The sequence below is a fragment of the Rattus rattus genome, chromosome 10 (genome assembly GCF_011064425.1).
Source record: "Rattus rattus isolate New Zealand chromosome 10, Rrattus_CSIRO_v1, whole genome shotgun sequence".
Classification (NCBI taxonomy): domain Eukaryota; kingdom Metazoa; phylum Chordata; class Mammalia; order Rodentia; family Muridae; genus Rattus; species Rattus rattus.
The window spans coordinates 86,159,436-86,179,723 of NC_046163.1; the positions used below are offsets into that span (position 1 = coordinate 86,159,436).

Genomic DNA, 20,288 nt, shown 5'->3' on the forward strand with positions numbered 1-20,288 from the left:
TGAGAAAATATAATAATGTGAATACAAATTCATTTATATAAACTTATGCATATGGATAAAAATATAAATTCAAACTTAAATGAATTATTCATCTAATCCTAGGAAAATCCTAGCAAAGAATTTGTCATTATTTTTGTGTCTAATTAGACTTCTGAACTGTAGTCTCTGGGAATTTTGTTATTGGTTGTAATGGGAACCATTATTGCTTTGAGATTGATTTCCTACTCCATGTTTCTTTTAAGAATGACTTTCATGCCTTGAAATTAAAAAAACAAAAACCAGGGAACTGTAAGGAATCATGAAGATGGCTTAGACCAGCTTCCTTGAGAGACATGTGTCATGTTTCTCAGGTTAGAGCCCAGGGTTCCCGGGAGACTATGTACCTTTCAGTTCCTGAGAAACCAAGGCACTCCCTCAGGCAGTGAAGCATGCCAACTGCCCCCTCCCCAACCCCATGTCTCTCAGCATTCCCTACAAGTCAGCAAAACATAGAAGTTTGGCAGAACTAGTTAATGTCTTAACATTAACCTTGTATACCTGTATATTTTGTAAACGTTATTATATCCTAGCAACTGCAATTGTATTCTTACTGGAAATCACTGTTGCATTTGGCTTCTCATAAGGATATAAAAAGTGTGATTGCTTTTGGTAAATTTGCCTCTACCTCAGTCTTGCTGAGACCCCGCTCCAACCTGGCCTGGTTTTATTACCATCAACCATATCAGGAGACCCTGGTTCAGTAAGTAAGCTCTGGCACTTACAAAAGCACTTCTGCAACATTAATAAAAGTTACCCTAAATCAAAATGGTGTGTATGTGGTAATAAATAAATAAATAAATAAATAGACATGACAGGATCACAGGAACACACTCTTGAAGATTCATTTATTAATATGCAAGCATAAAATGTGTATAGACTATGGACTGACTTTGTGATGTCTGATTTTTCCATCTCCTAATATGGATTTTTGGTTGTTTATTTTGTGCTATATGAAGTTTTCACTAAATGAGAGATGCAGAGTTTAGGGGGAGTAGAATCTTCCATAAAAAAGAATGGTATTGGTTACGTTGTGCCTGGTGAGAAATAGAAATGGATGATCTGCATTTAATTCAATGGAAGGTGCCTTAATTCGAAAATTGACTTCACTTCCCGTGCCAGCTGCAGCCTCTGTGCCTTCTTCATTTATTTCCAGAAAAGTCTTATGGAAAACATTGGACAAAAATAGGTTTCTCTCTGAAGTCATGTTTGAGAAATTAGCTTTACCCTGGTTAAAAGCGTCAGTCATCCCCATATCTCTCAGGGCTGACTTGAGGTCATAACTCTCCTCCATCTTGAACTTGGGGAGGTACAGCTGCACTTCGTATGTGTCCATCATGTCTGCACTGGTCCACTTATCCAGTTTCTCGTAAGTGATGGCTCTCTCCAGCTGCAGGGTCGGAACCCAGAAATAGTCAGTAAATCAGAGAGAAAAACAGGCCACAAAGGAGAGTACCATCAGTCCCTCTGCCTAGGGCAGCAAAACACACATTTAGAAATCCACTGGTTAAATGTTGAGAACTTTGTACTCTTGAACTACTGAGTCTCTGTTTTACAGATAATAACTCCTAGGAAATAGAAGAATTACACTTTGTTTTGAAAGGGAAATACTTCTACCACAGTATGCAAGATACCAACCATACTAAAATATCCTAATATAATCAAGTACTTGGATTTTTTTTTACACAAAGCATAACTGTAGTGTAAGTTGCATGGTAAGACACATATGAGTCTTTACTGTCAACTTGTTTAGATTAGAAGCAACTAACAGATTAGTTAAGCATACTTCTTTTGTGTCAGTGAGAGCATTTCTTTAGAGAATTAGATCATAAGCACTCTAACATAATAAACATATTGATCTGTTGATGGAAAACTCTGAATAGACGATTGAGAGGTGACTGAACTATGGGAAGTGGTGCCTGGCTGGAGGATGGAAGGGTGTCCTTGATGGCCATATCTTTCTCTGGTCCCTTCTAGTTCTTGTTTCCTGCCCACTATGGTGTAAGCTATTCTGCCACAACCTCTTTGCCAGCATGGATTGAAATCAAGACCAAAATCAACATCTCTTCCCATAAGAGATTTCTTTGAGGAGTAAATTTCAGTGACACAGGGCAAAAACTGCTCATTTTCTTAACAGTGGAAACAGTTCATTGAAAACAAAATCTCAGAGAAAATAAAATGCCTATATTTTATAAGACAATATTCTAAATGATGTCAAAAAAGAATGAAAAGGGGGAAAATGAAAAATTCCAAAGCTTATGAGTACATTTTTATATTGGGCATAGGATACCTCAACTGCCCTTTATACTTTGAAAGTTCCAAGAATAATATATGAATGTGGGCATAGGTCTATTTGTATAGTTATATAGATTTGACATTTTATTCATATTTTTACACCAAAGCATATCTTTTTGTTCATTTGAGAGTTTTATAAATCCACATATTGGCTGTATAAGTGACATATTTGTGAATGTTAGACATTAATGATGCTACAATATCTTCATCTCAGGACTCTGAATTCCTAAGAAGCAACTTGTTATGACTGTAATGGTTTTCAATTTACACAGGTCTTGTCCTTACCATCCTCTCTAGTTTCACACATTTTGAAGAACAATATAAAAATATTTTCTGTATGCTATCAGAGCCACAGAAACTTATCAATATTAAGAGCTTGACACATATGGAAAATTAGAGAATAGGCAAAGAAAGACAAGATATCTACTGCAAGAGAGGCTAAGGTTCCATATAGGCATATATTTGCTCAGACACAAAGTAGATCAGAATTAATAAGATAAACAGTCTAAATGGGAGATTGTTTATGTGATTAAAAAAGGTTTTTTAAAAAGTCGTGTAACACACCATATGTATAATTATATAAATGCTCATAAATAAATAGCAGTGATTAAAAAGATTATTTCAAAGGCTGGAGAGGTGCCCCAGTGGTCCAGAGCACTAGCTTCTCTTCTAGAGGATCGAGATTCTTATCCTAGCCTCTCCATGGTGGCTTACAGCTGTCTATATATCTCCAGTTCTAGGACATCCCATGTACTCTTGTAGTTACCACAGACACTACACACACATATTATTCAGACATACATGCAGACAAAATGCTCATATATATAAAAATAAAATAATATAAGATAAAATAAAGAGATTTATTTGGGTCTGAAAAGAAGTTCTACCCAAGAAATCCCACTTAGTACACAAGAGCCCTGTTTGATCTAAGGCACCACAAAAAAATTAATCCTCCCCAAAAGTTTTGGTATATATTAATCTGAAGTGGGTTTGCAAATGACTTCCATAAATAGATGTAGTCCGGCCCTCTGACACAAACAAGGGTTATTGAATATGAAATGAATTTAGTATGGCTTTCAGATTCCCATGAGTTATTTCTTCTGTAGGTATCACCTGGTTTCCACAAGCAGTGGCCATCCGGTTACCCATGAACCTCAACCACATCATCCAGACTGTTTCCAGAGCTTTCTGGCAGAATGAGAATCCTTAATCTAGTTACAAGGCACTTGGCCCTGCTAAGCAATGAAATATCAGTATTTCAAAGGTTGTCCATGGTCTAGTTTGCTAGCTTTCAATTGCTGACACACCAAATGATACATTATAAGGAAATTGTCAATCTATCATAAAATTATATAAAATTTAAAAATCATGTGACTGTATTTATTTGACCTATCTATTCTTATGCCTCATTTTTAAAATCTAAATATTGTTTACAAACAGAACCATGAGCATTTTAGTTTGATTAATGTGATAAAAAGTTAGCCCTCCTCCACCCCATGGCAAGGGACAAAGAAACATCTCATTGGTGATATTGTTCTTAAATGAGTCAGGGCAGAGCAGAGGTCAACAAAGCTATCTCACACCTAAGACTCACAAAAATTAAATTAAATCAAATCAAATCCAGGAAGCACAGTGTGGGAGGAGGAAGACAGACAGAGACCTTTCTATCCACAGACCTGCCCTCCGGGGCAAGGCACATAGATGAAGAATGTCACCCCAGGGCCTGCTAGTAGCTGGCACCATTTCTCAGTAGCATCACCAGAAGCACCACTCAGGAGAGCAGGCCCTGAGCCTCACCCAGGCAGCACAGCAGAGTCCTGGTGCCCAGTTGGTGTGGATGAGCCAAACATTCATCTACCTTGGGGTGGTGAGCACATGTGGGTGATTCCTCCCCTCCCCTCTTCTCCCCACATCTCACACCTCCTGAGGAATCAGGAGAAAAGACCCCTGGGTCCTGAAAGCAGGTAAGTTGGCCTTGCCCCTCCTGGGCTACAGTATTGGAAGAGTGGGCCCTGCGCCTCATCTGGGCAGAACAGTATAGCTGGTTCTGGAGGAAGAGTGCAAGTGAGCTGGCCAATGGATACAGAAGAGTCTGGGAGAGCTGGCCCTGCCACTTCTCTGACCTGACTCAGGCAGCTTGGGCAGAGGGGAGATGCCTTCTGCATCATCATTCCTCACCACTTGCACATCGAGGAGAGCAGATCCCAGGGTCATGGGAGCTGTTGGGCTGGTCCTGACCCTTGCCAACTGCAGTATTCAGGAGAACTGAGCTGCACCTTGCCTGGGCAGCACGGTAGTGTTGGTCTTCCTCCAGAGGAAGTAAGTAAGACAGCCCTAGGACAGAGCACCGGAAATCTTGTCCCATTGACTTTTTGGCATGAGGTGTCATGGGGATGGGAGTGATACCCTACCTACCCCTCCTCTGCTTACACCTCACAACCTGCAGCTGTCAGGAAAATTGGCCCTGGGGTCATGAGAGATGGTGAGATAGCCCTCCCCCATCACTATCTGCAGCACGTGGGAGAGCTGTCCCTATACCTCATCTGAGCAACACAGTGGAGCTGGCCTTCATAGCGAAGGCACAGGTGTGTCAGCCCAGATGCTGAGAGCAGGAGAGCTGGCTTAGCCCCTCACAGGATACAGCAGTTGGATGAGTAGGCCTTGAGCTGTGAATGGGCATCATAGAGGAGCTGGCTCTGGACTCATGGGTGTGGGTGAATGGGCCCTGAGGTCAGGAGATCAGGAGAGTTGACCCTGTCTCCTACGGACGGCAGTTTTCTGTGGCCCAGAAGGAGCAGTGCTGGAGAGCTCATCCTGGTGGTGAGGATAAGTGAGAGGCAGCGGGCTGGAACCAGGGCTCTGAACTGGCCCACCCCAAAATCTATATTATTTCTGAATAGTCGGAACACACGAAAGGGCCAGTACTGCTGATCCAAAGCTGCAGGCTCCATGATCTCCATGGCACAGAGAAACAATAGGAAAACCAGCAAGAGTCCAGGTGAGGAGCCAAAATTAATGGTGACACACAAGCTAGCAATCTCAAGCGCAACCAGTGACTCATTGCAATGAATGTTTGCAAGTGAAAATATGTGGACAAAGGGATATATACTGTGAGACACACTGTGACACACTGCTGCTTCCACAATGAGATTTTTTTCTCTCCTTTGTTTTCATTTTGTTTGTTTGTTTAGTTTGTGGGGTGTGTGGGGTGTGTGTGTATGTTTTATTTTGGGGGAATTTGCAAAGGCAGATATGAGGGGACAGAAAGATGAGTGGAACTGTGATACATAATGTGAAACTCACAAAGAATCAATAAAAAGGTTTTTAAAAATTAGTAATTCTAGATAAAGGTTAATCTTGAATTGGGTAGTTTCTGCTAAACTGAGAAGACCCAAGGCAACTAATATGTGATCACGATTTGTCCTAAGTCCCTCCATATCTGTGTACATGTGGCTATGTGTGCACCCGCCTGTGCTAGAGTTGTCTATAGTTACCTAGCTGTTCTAAAAATAAGGAGTAATATTAACTTTGTAGAATTTCATAAAGTATGAGCAATGTTACAAGACAAAGTAGCCAGGGCCCAAGTATATCAAGCCCAAAGGATGCATGCCCATGCAGAAATTTAACATCAGGGAGGACAAGTCCTCATGCTTTTCTCTCTAAAGCATAGCAGCAGACACAGAATCTATTTTATATCAGACGGACTAATGAATCTACCTGTTTCAGGCCATCCACTTCCTCTGGAAGCAGTAGAAGCAGGCTGAACTCACGGTTCTGATAGTGGAGTTGAACGCCTATGGTTTGCAGCTCCTCAATGTGGAAGACTTGAAGACTCTGTTTCATTGACATCATTTGCACTGGTTTGCTTGTTGTCTATAAAAAGGAAGAATAAAGTCACAGATTCTTTATCTGGTCAGTATCGGTTTACCTTTATCTTGTACTTTAGCAAAACTACCTATCTTCCCATAAACACTAAAGTTTTCCCACCATAGCTTCTGGAAAATTCTACTAACAACATCAGTGGAAGTCCAAAAAGCTTTTGTCTCAAACATATACCTGGCAATGTGCTTATGCCACAGTAAGTATATTCTACTAAGCACTCAAAGGAGCAATGTGTGAAGACCATAAAAGTACTAATGATCCCCAGAAACTATAGGCCATTTTACACACAAACACTTGAGAAACTTAGGAAATATTTTCAGTATCAATTATAAAAACTGAAGTACATTAAAAAATGAAGAGCAAGGGTTATAGATATACCATTTATAAACCGTATGGGGAGCTGACGTAAATCAGAAGGCCTCACCCATAAGCTGATGAAGCCTTGTAGCCAGGTCATCGATTGTGGTAAAGTGATGGTTCCCAAGGTGCACAGACAATGGCACCAACTAGAGTCCTTTTCAGCTATCATTATTAAAACCAATAACTATGTCAGCTAGCTTTGAGGTGCTTATACCCTATTTTTCAGAGTAGAAGAGCTATTGTGGATAGCTATGTTTGGCCATTGTGGCTTGGAAAAAAAAAACCTGGAGCTCAGCCAGAGAGAAAAAATGATAGAAGAAATTCAGTGAGAGGAGATAATGAGACAAAAATCCTGACATTTTGGTTCAGTCACATTCTAGCCTTAGGTCATAAATTGGAAAGACCATGTGTTTCCATTGCCACATCTTGGTTGCCAGCTGGTGATGCTGCATGGATGCTGGGAACTGTAGGAGTTGGGACTTAGTAAGGAAGTTGTATTACTGGAATATTGGCCCTACTCTGTCTGTCTATCTGTCTCCCCACATTGTGATTTGAATATGCTTAGCTCATGGGAAGTGGTACTGCTAGCAGGTGTGGCCTTCTTGGAGGAAGTGTGTCATTGTGTAGGACTCCTAGTTCTCCATCTCCACCCAATGATGAAGAGACTCTCCTCCTGGCTGCTTTGGGAAGAGGCAGTCTCCTTGTTGCCTTCAGATCTCCTCGTTGCCAGAGGGCTCTCGGCTCCTCTATCACCGTATCTGCATACATGCTGCCATACTTCCTGTCATGATGACAATGGATCGAACCTCTGAAGCTATAACCTAGCCCCAAGGAAATGTTGTCCTTTTACGAGTTGCCTCGGTCATGATGTCTCTTTTGTAGCAATGGAGACCCTGAGACCTCTCTCTCTCTCTCTCTCTCTCTCTCTCTCTCTCTCTCTCTCCTCTCTCTCTCTCTCTCTCTCTCTCTCTCTCTCTCTCTCTCTCTCTCTCTCTCTCTCCTTCTCTCTCTCTCTCTCTGTCTCCCTAACTCTCCACTATTATAAATTCACTAACTTTCCTTGCGATCGCCTTTCCACATTGATGTTCTCTAGGACAGGTGACCAGGCACTGGAGCTCTAAAGTCATGAGCTACCATCTTTCCTTCTTTCAAGTTGTTTGTCTGAGAGATTTTGTCTTGTTGATGTCAAGCTGACAGCCCTTGGAATCTCTCAGATTTATCTCTAACTCTGTTTCAATATGCCCCCCAACACACATACACTTTGCTAATTATATTAATATAAATAGTACGACTTATTGTGTGGTAATCATTGGTTCTGGAAGTTTAACTCAGACATACATCTACTTCCTTAGCTACCTCTATTTCTCAACTGGGAAGTAAAGAGAAAACCCACTCTACCCAGCTTCCACATGCTCAGTGGCATGAACTGATAAATTATGCAAGTAACCTGTATTCAGAGAAAAACAAGGAAATAGCAAGTTTTAGGTCAAAGGGAAGAAAGAACTCTGATCTCAGCCTTTCCTTCCCTAATTAGCATTTGGAAATAGAAAGATATTAGAAATGAGAATACATTGAATATAGAATATGTCATTTTTGCAAGGCCCTGTGAGTCTAGGACCTTCAAATTGCTTTTTAGCCAACTCTTACCTTGTTTATTCTGAAAGGTCTTTCGGTGGTGTTTTGCACTGAGAACTGATGCTCCCAGGTTCCTTTAAAATAAAGGGCATTCACCAGAACCATCTTAGTCTTGTTGTCTACTGCGTCATCTGGGAGGAGATTTGGAATTTTACCTACAAGAGCAGGACAGGTTTCAAAATGGCTATTGGAATATGTATGATTAATTACATTTAATTTAGATTAGATTAATTAGATAACCAGATTTCCATTCTTTCTGGAAACATTTTCTTTTAAAATTTTGTTTTAGGATATTCCAGAAATAGAGCAATTTATGATTAAGTAGCTTAAAGCTGTAAATTATGAATCTGCTCTGAACTCCAGCAGGCTTCTTGCTACTGCCCACCAAAATCCAGTCTGGGAAGTGGTCCCAGGGCAGCTTCCCTGATTTACATGGCTGGATACTTAAACCTCCCTTTCTCTCTTGCTCTCTTGCTCAGGAAATCTAAAGTCCTGCCTCTAACTCCCTGCCCAGCCATTGGCTGTAGGCAACTTTATTTCACCAACCAAGGCCAAATGGGGCAGGGACCGACCTTCAGTGTCTTATAGGCATAGTGCTGGTCCCTGAGTAATTTTGAGAGCCAAATTAACACAAAGAGTATTAGGACCAATCCACAACAGTAGCACACTTTTTCTAAATAGCTTTGAAGAATTGTTGTATAAAAAACTACCCTATCTTCTGCAGTACTAGTTGTTTGACAGCCACAGTAAACAGATACATGGCAGTATCCATAGACTTCAAGGGTTACTCTTACTTAACTTTTTCCCCAAAATGATAATTCATGAATCAGAGCAAGAATACGGAATGTGTTGGTTACACAGTAGGGAGACACACGTTATTATTTGTAGACAATATGGGTAACAAGGAAAATGAAACATAAACTGCACAATATATTTTTCTCTTAGCAATAGAGAATTCCGAAGGGATAGTTGCATCTACATGATATGTCACATTTATAAAATTGTTGATTACAAACATTTGTTTAGTTAGTTCGTTTGGATGTATGTTTGACAAAAAGCCTTTTTCTGCAGCCCAAGGCTAATGTGCAGAACTCAACACACAGCCTAAGCAGGTCCTAGACTCATCATCTCTCTGACTCAGTCTCTAGTGGGAAGAGTCCCATTTACTACATCATCATCATCACCACCACCACCACCACCACCACCACCACCATCATCATCATCATCATCATCATCATCATCATCATACCATAGAAAGTGATGTTTGCCAAGGAACTAAAACAGAAAGTTTGCTTCAATAAAATGCTCTTAACAAGCTGCCTTAAAAACCATCAGTTGTTCTAATTAAAACACTCCCAGCTGCCCCCATAACCCCTAAACTGCCCCCCCACATACACCAGCAATTAAGACAGGATCTCAAGCTACATATAGTTATAATTTCTTTTCAGTTTCTTTTACAGTTCAGTTAATTCTTCATTAATTGTTTTTAGATGACTAGGACACTTTTGCAAAACATGTGCTTTGTTGTGCAGAATGTTCTCAAGTTCTCATTTGGCTTTATCTTATTGTTCCTCGAGATAATATTTAAGGATATCCATTTTGTGAGGAAATCATTGAATGTCTAACTTTCCAATCCCATTAAAATGTTCATATTCTAACTCCTAAGATATTATGTGACTTTATTTGGAAAAAGCATTTCTACAAATTTAAGTTAAGATCTAGAGTAAACCCCAGGCTAGTGACTACTGCCCTCAGAAGATAAGGAAATTTAGAAACAGACATTGAGAAGGCTAGGTTGCTTCCATGGCAGACTTCAAATTGGCAGTTAAGGAGACTAGGCCTAAGAACTGGCAACTTCAGGCAAGCCCAGGAAGGTCAATCACTAATAGAAAAACCCCAGGTTCCAGCCTTCATGCCCCATACGGGTTCTGGAACTCCTAGAGGTAGAGAAAGATAAAGCTCATTTACTCCAAATTCCAGTGTGCTATAAAGTGAGCCTGGAAGCTCACTTGGTTGTCTATCTTGGTAATGAGAGACCCCAGCATGCTGGACTTCTGAAGAATTAAACACTCTTTGCATTCACATATGCCTGGGAAGTTTGATTTCTATGTTTTAGACAGGATTTACTAGGAAGGCTACCAAACTAAAACTTAGAGAGGTATAAATAGAAATAAAAATTCTGAATATTTAGCATGTGTCCCATAGTTCCACTAAAGAAATACATAGGCATGCATGGCACAATTTCATACAAATAAGTTGAAGATTAGAGCAAGCCATTGGCTGTGCCCTGGGCAACAGCTTACCCCCAGTCTGGCTTCCAACCCAGGAGTTGACCTCCTTCCTGATCTGTCCAGAAGCTTCGACAAAGTTAACAGACTGTGGTTCTGCACCAAAGTATGTTTTCATGTCCTCCAAATATTTCTGAAAGATATAGGTAAAATCCCAAACTGAGAAATTAATTTTGTATACATTATTTTTAACAAAAACCAATAGGGGGGAAAAACTGCAGTCTTGCACTCCACCCATACAATGTGTATTTCTTCATTTATGGTATGAGTCAAAATGAAAATTTAGTTCTCTTCAAAACCAGTTATCCATACAGAACCACAGGAACAGAAGGAAAATCTGCCTACCCATGGTACCAGGGTAACTGCGCGCATATATATATTCTTAAATTATATATATATATATATATATATATATATATATATATATATATATATTAATTTATAAACACATCCTGCTCAGTCTATATAAGGTTACTTGCATGTATGTTTTGTCTTTTCTTTTTTTCAGGTGTGGAACTGAATGTTGAATGAAAAGAGAAGACTGTAAGTCCACAAGAGGTTACCCAGTAGCCAAAGAATATTCAGAGTCGGGTGTGCCTTTTTGTGGGAGGTGTGGAAGTCTAGTGAGAACTCTGGGGCTGCAAGTTGACTGAGGTGGTCTCCAGACCCCCAGGAACTTAGAGCAGCTTGAAGAAAATTACCTTCTGCCAGGCAATTGATCTGGGAGTGAGGTCAAAAGCCTCACCAGTGGTTTTGAGGGAGTGAGCCTGGCCTCTGCCCTTGGAGCTTTGATGTCGCACTCTATGGTTCTCATCACAGCTGGCAGTACCTGAGGATGCACTTGCTGTAACACCTGCCCTGGCAATGTGGTTTCTCTTCTCCAGGAGGGGCAGTGTTAGTCCTTTAGTTTGATTACTTCTTGGAGGTCTAGTAAGAGTCAGAGAGTTAATCCTATTCCCCCAAAAGGCTGTGGGGTCCACATTGGAATTTATAATCCAGCAAAACAAAAACAAAAACACCCCCACCCCCAATATGAGGCACAACTCCCTGTTAATGTTCCTGTAGACTCATAGAAAAGATGGTCAAATACCTGTATCCCCTTGGTTTTAAGCTGAGTGCTATAGAGCTCAACTTTCTTAGTTATGAGTCAAGTAGGAATCCAAAATCCTGACAGTAATGAGAGTGTCTTTAAGGCTATACCTGAATGATATTTTAGATTAACACAGCCCAAGGCTCTGAATTCCCAAGAACCCACTGATGTTGGCAGCCATAAGATGCTTGAAATGACAGGATGTTTACTTCTTATCTGTCCTGTCTCACGCCCTTACTCTTTAACCCTTACATGCTTGAGTCCACTACTCCTTTTGATTTTTTTCAAAGGGTGTCTTGCACAAATTTAAAGTAGAAAAATAACTGACTGTTCCTTGAGGAGCTATTGAGTCTTAATAAGACAGAGGCACCAATGTTTCTATTGGTCAGAAGTCAACCATTAGCAATGAAGGAAATTGGCATCATTTCCATCCTGACAAAATTTCTAAAAGCCTGATGGGGAAATGTCCTCTATTCTCATCCCAAAGACAGCTTCCAGCCACAGTCTTGGGCTGGACTTCATGTTTGGCCACTTCAGCTCTACCCTACTATTACATGACTGGATGCTTCCTCGCTCTGTGTTTAATGGTGAAACAAGTTAGCTCAAGATACCCATGTCTGTGAGGCCATGAGCCAGTCCCAGGTCAGACCCATTACAGTTTTCTTCAGAAATTGGTATTCACAGGTTACTGTAAAATGGTTGCTTACCAAGAAGTACTGGTCACACTGAGATTTTCCTGGGGGACTCTAGAGAAATGTGTATTTTCTCGTCGGTTCATTTCTGCCTCTTTTCCCCATTTCCAACAAAAGACGTTTATACTCACATTATAAAATGGGTATGTTTTCTCCACATATATCCTATTAGCTATTTTAAGGACATAAGGATTTCCATGCTTGAGGATTTCTGCAGTGAGGGTCTGGAAATCGGACTGTATTTCTTCACCTTTGCCTGAGTGACATTCCTTTAAAAGAGCAGGGATTAGAAAAAAAATGTTGAACAAAAACCAAATGATATATGACCAATCTGGAGTTAAACACAATCATTTGATGTATAGCAAGCAAAAGGTGAAAACAATTTATTTAAAATAGATACAAGTATTTTCTTCTATGTGCTTGATACACCATTTTAATAAAGGAACCTTTCATTCATAGCTTACAAGGGCAGACAAGAAGGACTTTGAAAGTAAAACAAAGCTTTGAGAGGGATAAAAAGGGAGATAAGACAAGAAGGAAACACAACTCTGACAAAGCATAGGCACTTTAGATTCTGAAATATATTCTGCTATATTTCATGTTCTCAATAAAAGTTTTAAGTAGATTGCTTGAACTGAGCACAAAATACATCTGTTTAAAGCAACCCCGTCAGAACTGACAAATGGATATGAAATATGTAAATACCATTTTCCTTTTCTTTTCACTATCAGGACCAGATTTGAAGTCTTGGATGCTGCCAAAATGAAGTACCTGTAATTTCAATAAAAATGCAAGTGAATATACTTTACAGAGAAGTACACATATGAAATGAAATATTTGTAAATATGAATCAATAATTCTTACAACCATAGAGCACATAAATAACTAAACCAGGAGGTTCTGACTGAGCTTATATAACACCAGCAGAGTGATTTAAAATGCTCATTAAATGAAGCTTTAAAAAAAAAATCTAAGAGTTTCACAGTATATTGTGACAATGTTAAAACTATCCCGAGGTAAAATTCTCTGGGTTTTCATCTGTTTCTCAGTGATATTTTGAAAATAAAGGTAAGTGTCAACATAAAAAATCCACTAAGGTTAAATCCTAAATTAAGAGAAAGAAATGTGCTCTACACACGGGGAGGACAGTACTCATGTGTAAAGGAAGTAAATCCTGGGGTTTGTGGGGACAGTGTTAGAATTAGGACCCCACATATGGAAACTTAAAACATTTAGTCCGAGGAAGCTATCAGCCTCTGTTCTTCAAACATTACCCTACCCATTTCTTAATCTGTATCCTTTGTAACATTCTTTATGAAGTGCCAACAAATAAGCATCTCCCAGAGTTTCGTGGCCACACTGGACAATTAATCGAGATTAATGAAAGTGTTGTGGGAACTTTGCTTTATAGTGCTTTGGTCAGAAGCACAGGTTACATAGCCAAGAGCTATGACTGTGCCTGAAATAGAGGAGAAACAACCTTGGGGACTCAGCCTTCAGATGTGGAATCTAATGATATTTGTGTGTACAATGTACCAGACTTTAGTAAATTTGCATACACCCTGTGTAAAAAAAACTTCCAGACATCCAGTCTCAGAAGTCATGCATGCTATAATAACAAGTTGACATGTACACACATAACCTTCATGTTTATGCCAGCATTTCACTTGGAAGCTAGCAGGAAGGATGTGGTTCTTCTGTTTCCCCTAAAGTATGCCACAGTGTAACATCCTGGACCCAGATTGCAATAGCAGTAAGTACATCCTACCACAAGATGTATTGACTCATAATAACAGAGTAAGGGTTAACTCCCCTAGAGTAATTAGGTGCAAGGCAAGTTCACTAGACTCACAGCAACTGAAGTCAGTCATAGTTACAGCAGAGACAAGCATTATCCAGACATATATTTCATGTGAAATGGGCTCAAAATGGAATACACCTAAGAACTTATCAATGGGTCAGTCTTGTATATCAGTTAACAATCATTATTTAGTCCACATTCACATATTTGACTACATGTGCTCAAACATATGGCTCTTTTGCCCCCCCCTCGTATGTGTGTGTGTGTGTGTGTGTGTGTGTGTGTGTGTGTGTGTGTGTGTGTGTGCGAGTGTGTGTGTTGTAAAATGCACTTTGGGGAAGCTTATAACAATAGCATTTTCATGTTTTAATACAGTCTCTGAACTCTTTAGATTCAAACAGGCAACTGTGGTTTAAATAAAGATGTGACCAAACAAAGCATGGAAACAGAATTCTGTTATTACGTTGTTGCTTTGTTCAAGATAGGGTATTACCTTGTATTTCTCGGCTGGCCTAGAATTCACCGTGTTCTGCAACCTGGTTTAGAAGTCCTGACTATCCTCCTGCTGGGATATCTGAAAGGCTGGGATTACAGAAGTTTGCCACTACACACAGCTAGACTTCTTGAATTTTCTCTATCAGAAGGATGCTCAATAGTTCTACTACTTAAAGTTAGAATATTAGTCTTTAAAACAGGTCTATCATTAAAATAAAACTGTTTGGTGCTAAACTACAAGGTCTGACCTCACCATTGATCTTTTTTCTGGAGGAGACAGGTTCTTTTTTTTTTTTAATTTTTAGGGAAACAGGTTCACGTTTTCAGCTTTCTTGCCGTTGTTGAGAGAGGATGTCATCGTGTAGTTCTAACTTGCTACTTAGACCTGGCTTGCCTTGAACTTACAGAGATATGCCCCAGCAATTTCAAATGGATTTCTCTGGACTTCATTTTATGGTACAGTCTTTTCTAAGTGTTTTGAGAAATATCATTGTAAAGTGTGGGCTACTAGATTTTCAGGACCCAACTGAAATTAAACAAGCTAACTGAAAACACAACAAAACTAAATTAAACAAAAATACCATTTAACTTTTATACCTTGGGGGTGATGGGTTTTTCCACTCACCTGGGACATCTGGGCTGCAGTAGTACCTTTGGTACCCAAGTACACCATAGCCAAAGAAGTTGAGATACCCCATGGAGAAAAGAAAATGTTTCTACCCTCAGCAGATTCAGCAAGCTTTTTGCTGAACTCCACAGCAAACTGGTTGATGGATACTGCTAGTGAGGCCATTGGGCAAACCTGTAAAGAGAATAAGACAGAGAACATAAAAATGTTAAGTCTTTTCCATTTAATTTATTTTTGCAAAAGTATCTGTCCAGAGACTCAGCTATTTGTACAACTATTCATAACTGAGTTGACTTTAACAAAATTCTAATTCACCCACCACTACTGTTTTATATATTCTCAGCTTAAAAAACAAACGAAGAATGTAAGAATGCATGCTTGTTTCAAAGTTTCATGCAACACGCCACAGGGACCACCTGGATTCCAAGCAGTTGACAGACAAGTATCATAACATAGTATTTCCATTTTCTGGACATGTATTACTCTGTGCCTCTGCATAGCCTTCCCAAGTGCCTTAGAAACATCTTCTTCTTATATTGCCTTATATACCTAACAGCATATAGTTCAGCACTTTGCCCAAAATAATTATTTATAGGTATTTTTTCATTACCTACATATAGTCTGTACTGTTTGCGGTACACTATGTATTATTTACTTCAGCTTGATATTATGCACAAATAAGTTGAAAATTCTTATAAGAAATTGACTAACTTCCATCTTTTTGTTATTTGCATTTCTTTAACAAGAGAACTCAAAAAATTCCATTTTGTTGTATTATATGCATCTTCTAAATTTCACCTTTAATTGTTCTGGGATTTTAATTTAAAAATAACTTAATGTTTGTTGTTCTATAGTCAAATAATTTCCAAATTTATTAAATGACTGATACTGAATTGATGAATACCTAAGCCCGGGACCTTCTGTAGTTACTAGCATTGTGAGAAGTTGAATCTTGTCCCAACAACAAAGGCTTTGGGAAAGTCATAAGTTTTCTCTCTGCTGTCAAAGCTGGAATCAAGACCCAGTGTGCATAGATTTTGGTTACATGATTTGTTTTTACAGTGATTCTGTTGAAATCCTTCCCACCCATTAAGTTACACTTGATCACGCACACGGCTTTGCAGACTCAGGGTCACACCCAAGGTGTGGTTTGTACCCATGGTGAAATCTTCTGAGGAGCCCAGGTGAATTTCATGAAGCCTTGGAAATTTGCCAGCACTCCCACTCCAAAGGATGTCATCTTATAAGGAACTCTACTTCCTTCAAGACCATATTCATTCAGCTCATACTTTGATTATGCAATTTATATTTGTAAAACCCATGAGGTATATTCACAGGAATAATGTTTGGATCTATGGCCCAGAGCAAGCAACATTGTAGGGCCTGGAGATTTTATATCTCGACATGTAGGTTATGCTAAATATGGAATTTATTTATACTAAGTAACTTGAAAATCTAATGTTTCTCTAAGAAAAGAAATATACTTTTGCAAATAGTTAATATCCACTTATCTTCAACCTTATTAACATCAGAAATAATGTATAAAGTATAGTCTCGAAGATACAAGGAAGAAATCTTTCTGATAACACCCATTTTTAACTATTAAACTATCACCTAACCCAACAATCAGAAATGATTCCTGAAAGATACAGAATTCTAAGATGAGATTTTATTCAAAATAATTTAGATATAAATATTGAGTAATCAGATTACTGTGTCATATTCTCTTTCTCTCTGTATCTGTGTTTATGTTTGTGTCTGTCTTTCTCTCCCCCATGTGTGTACGTGTGCATGTTATACATACATCTGTGTGTATGTATGTATTGGTATATCCACATGTAGAGCCAAAGGACGATCTTCAGTTGTTTCTCATGAGATGCCCACTATTCTTTTTGAGACAAGATGTATCACTGGGCTGAGGTTATGGAGTTAGTTAGGCTGGTTGTCTAGCAAGTCTCAAAGATCTATCTGACTTTATAAATTATAAATGGGAATTACCATGCCTACCTTTTTACATGAATTCTGGGGATCAATCTCAGGTCTTTATGATTATAATGCAAGTACCTTATAGATTTAACTTTCTGCCCATCCCCCTACTGTATCATTTACAAAATAATTTGGTATTTTGAAAATTTTAGCAGCATAAACTGAATATATAGAATACATTTTATACACTATTAGCTATACACACTGAAAAGGACATTAAGAAAGTAAAAAAAAAAAATCATAAAATCTACCAGTTTGGACAGAACCTTAGAACCACCATAGTCTAACACTCCCATTTAATCTTCTAAAAACTCAGGACCAAAGAAGTTAGATAGGGTGAGTAAGGATGCATAGTTAATGAACAGTAAAAAAGTGCAGCCCTGTTCTTTTTATTATGAATACAAATCTCATGGTCAGTGTAGCTAACGGTCTGTACACTTTTGAAGGTAAGAGCAAGATTGAGTAATGTAGGACCAACAAAAGAAGTTTAAAAGAGGGATGAGGAAGAAGTAGAGGATGTGACAAGAGGGGACATCCTTGTTCTTTGTCCCATGAAAATTGCCTAAGACCTCTTGCTTGTCTCCTCTGAGTACAGTTCTGAATCTTACATTATGAAGCTCTTCAGAACAGAATATGACAATGTCTCTGCTTTCCGGCATTTCTTTACTTGCCAGAACCCTTTTCTGAGGAAGTTGTTATATTGGAGCACTTCTGAAGAGTAATGTCTGCTCAGAGTCTCATGTGTCCAATAGCAGATAAAGGAGCTAAAGGCACATGGCATGCTCACAGGGAGGAGAACAGGTTATGGAGAGGGCATGGAAAAACCATTGGTTCCATGTATCAAAGTCATACTGTCAAGCCAAACTATATGAAAGGTTAGAAGGTGGGATTCAATTATTTTAACAATTAAAATAATTGTTGCTTCCCTGTGTTAAGTTGGCAGATATAACTCAGTAGCTGGCAAATCTAGCATGACTGGAGGACCGAAATTTCCTCAGGCCTCTCACAACTCCAAGTAGAGGAGTCAAAGCTTCCTTGCAACTAATAGCCTTCCTCTTAGTCAATCAAATTTTAAACCAGTTCAACGCTAAGTATCTGACTTGTTTAGAAAAATGCTAAAAGAATGAAACCTCACCTATTATGAGTTTTGAGTAAAGCTCTTGGTAATTTGTTAGGCATTACAATAACAAAAGCGTAAACATTTTTAATCAAAGAAATATTTACAGTACCTTATTTCCCTCTCTTGGAGCAAACTTCACAAATTTTCCTCTAGTAAAAGACGGTTGCTGAAAGTTAGGTAACTTTTAACTGAAGAAACTTAAAACAGAATCATAGACCCTCCTTCTTCTGAGCCCCACCCAGGATCCACTTTCACAAGCCAGAACACACTTCCTTTATCCAGCTTATCTTGGACACAATTTCAAATAACTCAGAGAGGTAGAGAGCTGAGTTCTTGCCTCAGTTATTAATTGCCAACATTTTCTGTCTAGGATTGCATGCAGAGACATGAATTCGGACAAAGTGTAACTCATACATTTCAAGCTTAATCCGTGCTGTAGGTTGCCAACAGCGATTAATACCATTTCTACTGGTATGTTTCTAAGAAAAAGAAAAGAGACAGTTTCAAGGGGAATAATAGTGGGCCATAATATGGATAACTTTATCAGTGTATAATTTGTTGCTGATTGATTAACATATCCTTTAAAGTGTTCTGTGAGAAGCACACAGGTCTACCTCTGCTCTTGAACACTAGAGCAAAACCCAGGGTGTGACTTGGATCAGGGTCAATTCCTTTATCAACAGGACAACGCTTCCATTAATGTTTTGGAAAGCTTTTTCATGTGGGACATTGTTCACCATATTCTGCTTTTCTTGCTTTCCCCCACTAGCCTTCATTTGGCCACTCTTTCTTATCACATAGAATAAAAGCAAGAGAAGACCGGTGTTAGTTTCAGGTGCATGGAGGAATGGTGATGAGAATGAAAAGAGTTATGGGAATACCAACAAAAGCCCAGAGGACCAAGGGCCCTTTCCATGCACTGACACTTCCATTTTTCATATGTGTATACAGCTTTTCAGCAAACTGAAGACCGCTATGGAGGCCACGATGGAGAGTTACTCTGGATTGCACAGTGAATAAAACTTGTGGTAGGAAATTTGATGTGCCTACTGAGACTGTAAAGAGCAGATACAATTAACCATTTCCTGCTGTATTTTTAGCTGACTGTAGAGGCTCCAGATAGACAGACCACTGGTTTTGACTGACAGCAGCTCAGCAAGCTAACTAGGGCTGCATCCCTGCTCAGCCAGAAGGCTTGTTCTAGAAGTTTATGCTACTTATGATGACATCTAGATACTATTTATCTAGTGATATCTAGATATATAAACACATTTATATCTAATTCTGCTGAATGAACCAATTTGTTCATCTTTGTAAATAATAATAAGGTGTTCTTATTTTTCTCCCTAAATCTTCTCTGTATTTCTTTCCTACTTAATTAAAATTTCTACTCAAAATGTACTGTCTGTATCATTTGAATCATGCTTGTGTGTTATTTTGTTTCTCATTAGGGCAAAAAGTAATAGAACCTAGTGGTACAGACCCCTAATACTAAATATTCAGGTGACCAAAGCAGAAGGATGACATGTTCGAGACCAGCCTGGGCAACTTAATTAGTCCCTGCTTCAAAATACATAGTCCAGGCTGAAGCTCAGTGGTAGATCACTTTCCTAGCATATGTGAAGAAACAGGCTTAATAGCTAATACCACAAAAAAGAAAGACAAAGGAAGGAGAGGAGAGGAGAGGAGAGGAGAGGAGAGGAGAGAGAGAGAGAGAGAGAGAGAGAGAGAGAGAGAGAGAGAGAGAGACTATGACGTAATAACGTATTGGCTTTATTGTGATAAGTTTGTCATTGCTGTTTATTGTGGAGGTACATATGTCACTAATGAGGCAGAAGAACAGGAACAAAAGGCGCAAGAAGTTGAGGTGTGGGTAGAGCCAACACTCTTAGTCACATAATAATCATGTGCAGACGGTATAAATTATTAGGTATTCCAAACCTCTTAGAAACAGAAAATCTCTAAGTACCAAAAAATAAT

The 20,288-nt window shown here is 39.1% G+C and overlaps 1 protein-coding gene across 1 annotated transcript; it reads right to left on the reverse strand.

The window, feature by feature from the left end:
* Window positions 1-867: 867 nt before the first annotated feature.
* On the reverse strand, window positions 868-18,477 carry Serpinb10 (serpin family B member 10). The gene is made up of 8 exons (XM_032915411.1): window positions 18,418-18,477; window positions 15,200-15,376; window positions 12,984-13,049; window positions 12,410-12,547; window positions 10,512-10,629; window positions 8,221-8,363; window positions 6,049-6,204; window positions 868-1,426 (listed from the first exon to the last, which is right to left on the reverse strand). The coding sequence occupies exons 2-8, from the start codon at window positions 15,365-15,367 to the stop codon at window positions 1,022-1,024; spliced, it is 1,194 nt and encodes a 397-aa protein (XP_032771302.1). The 5' UTR covers window positions 15,368-15,376; window positions 18,418-18,477; the 3' UTR covers window positions 868-1,021.
* Between the last annotated feature and the right edge of the window lie 1,811 nt (window positions 18,478-20,288).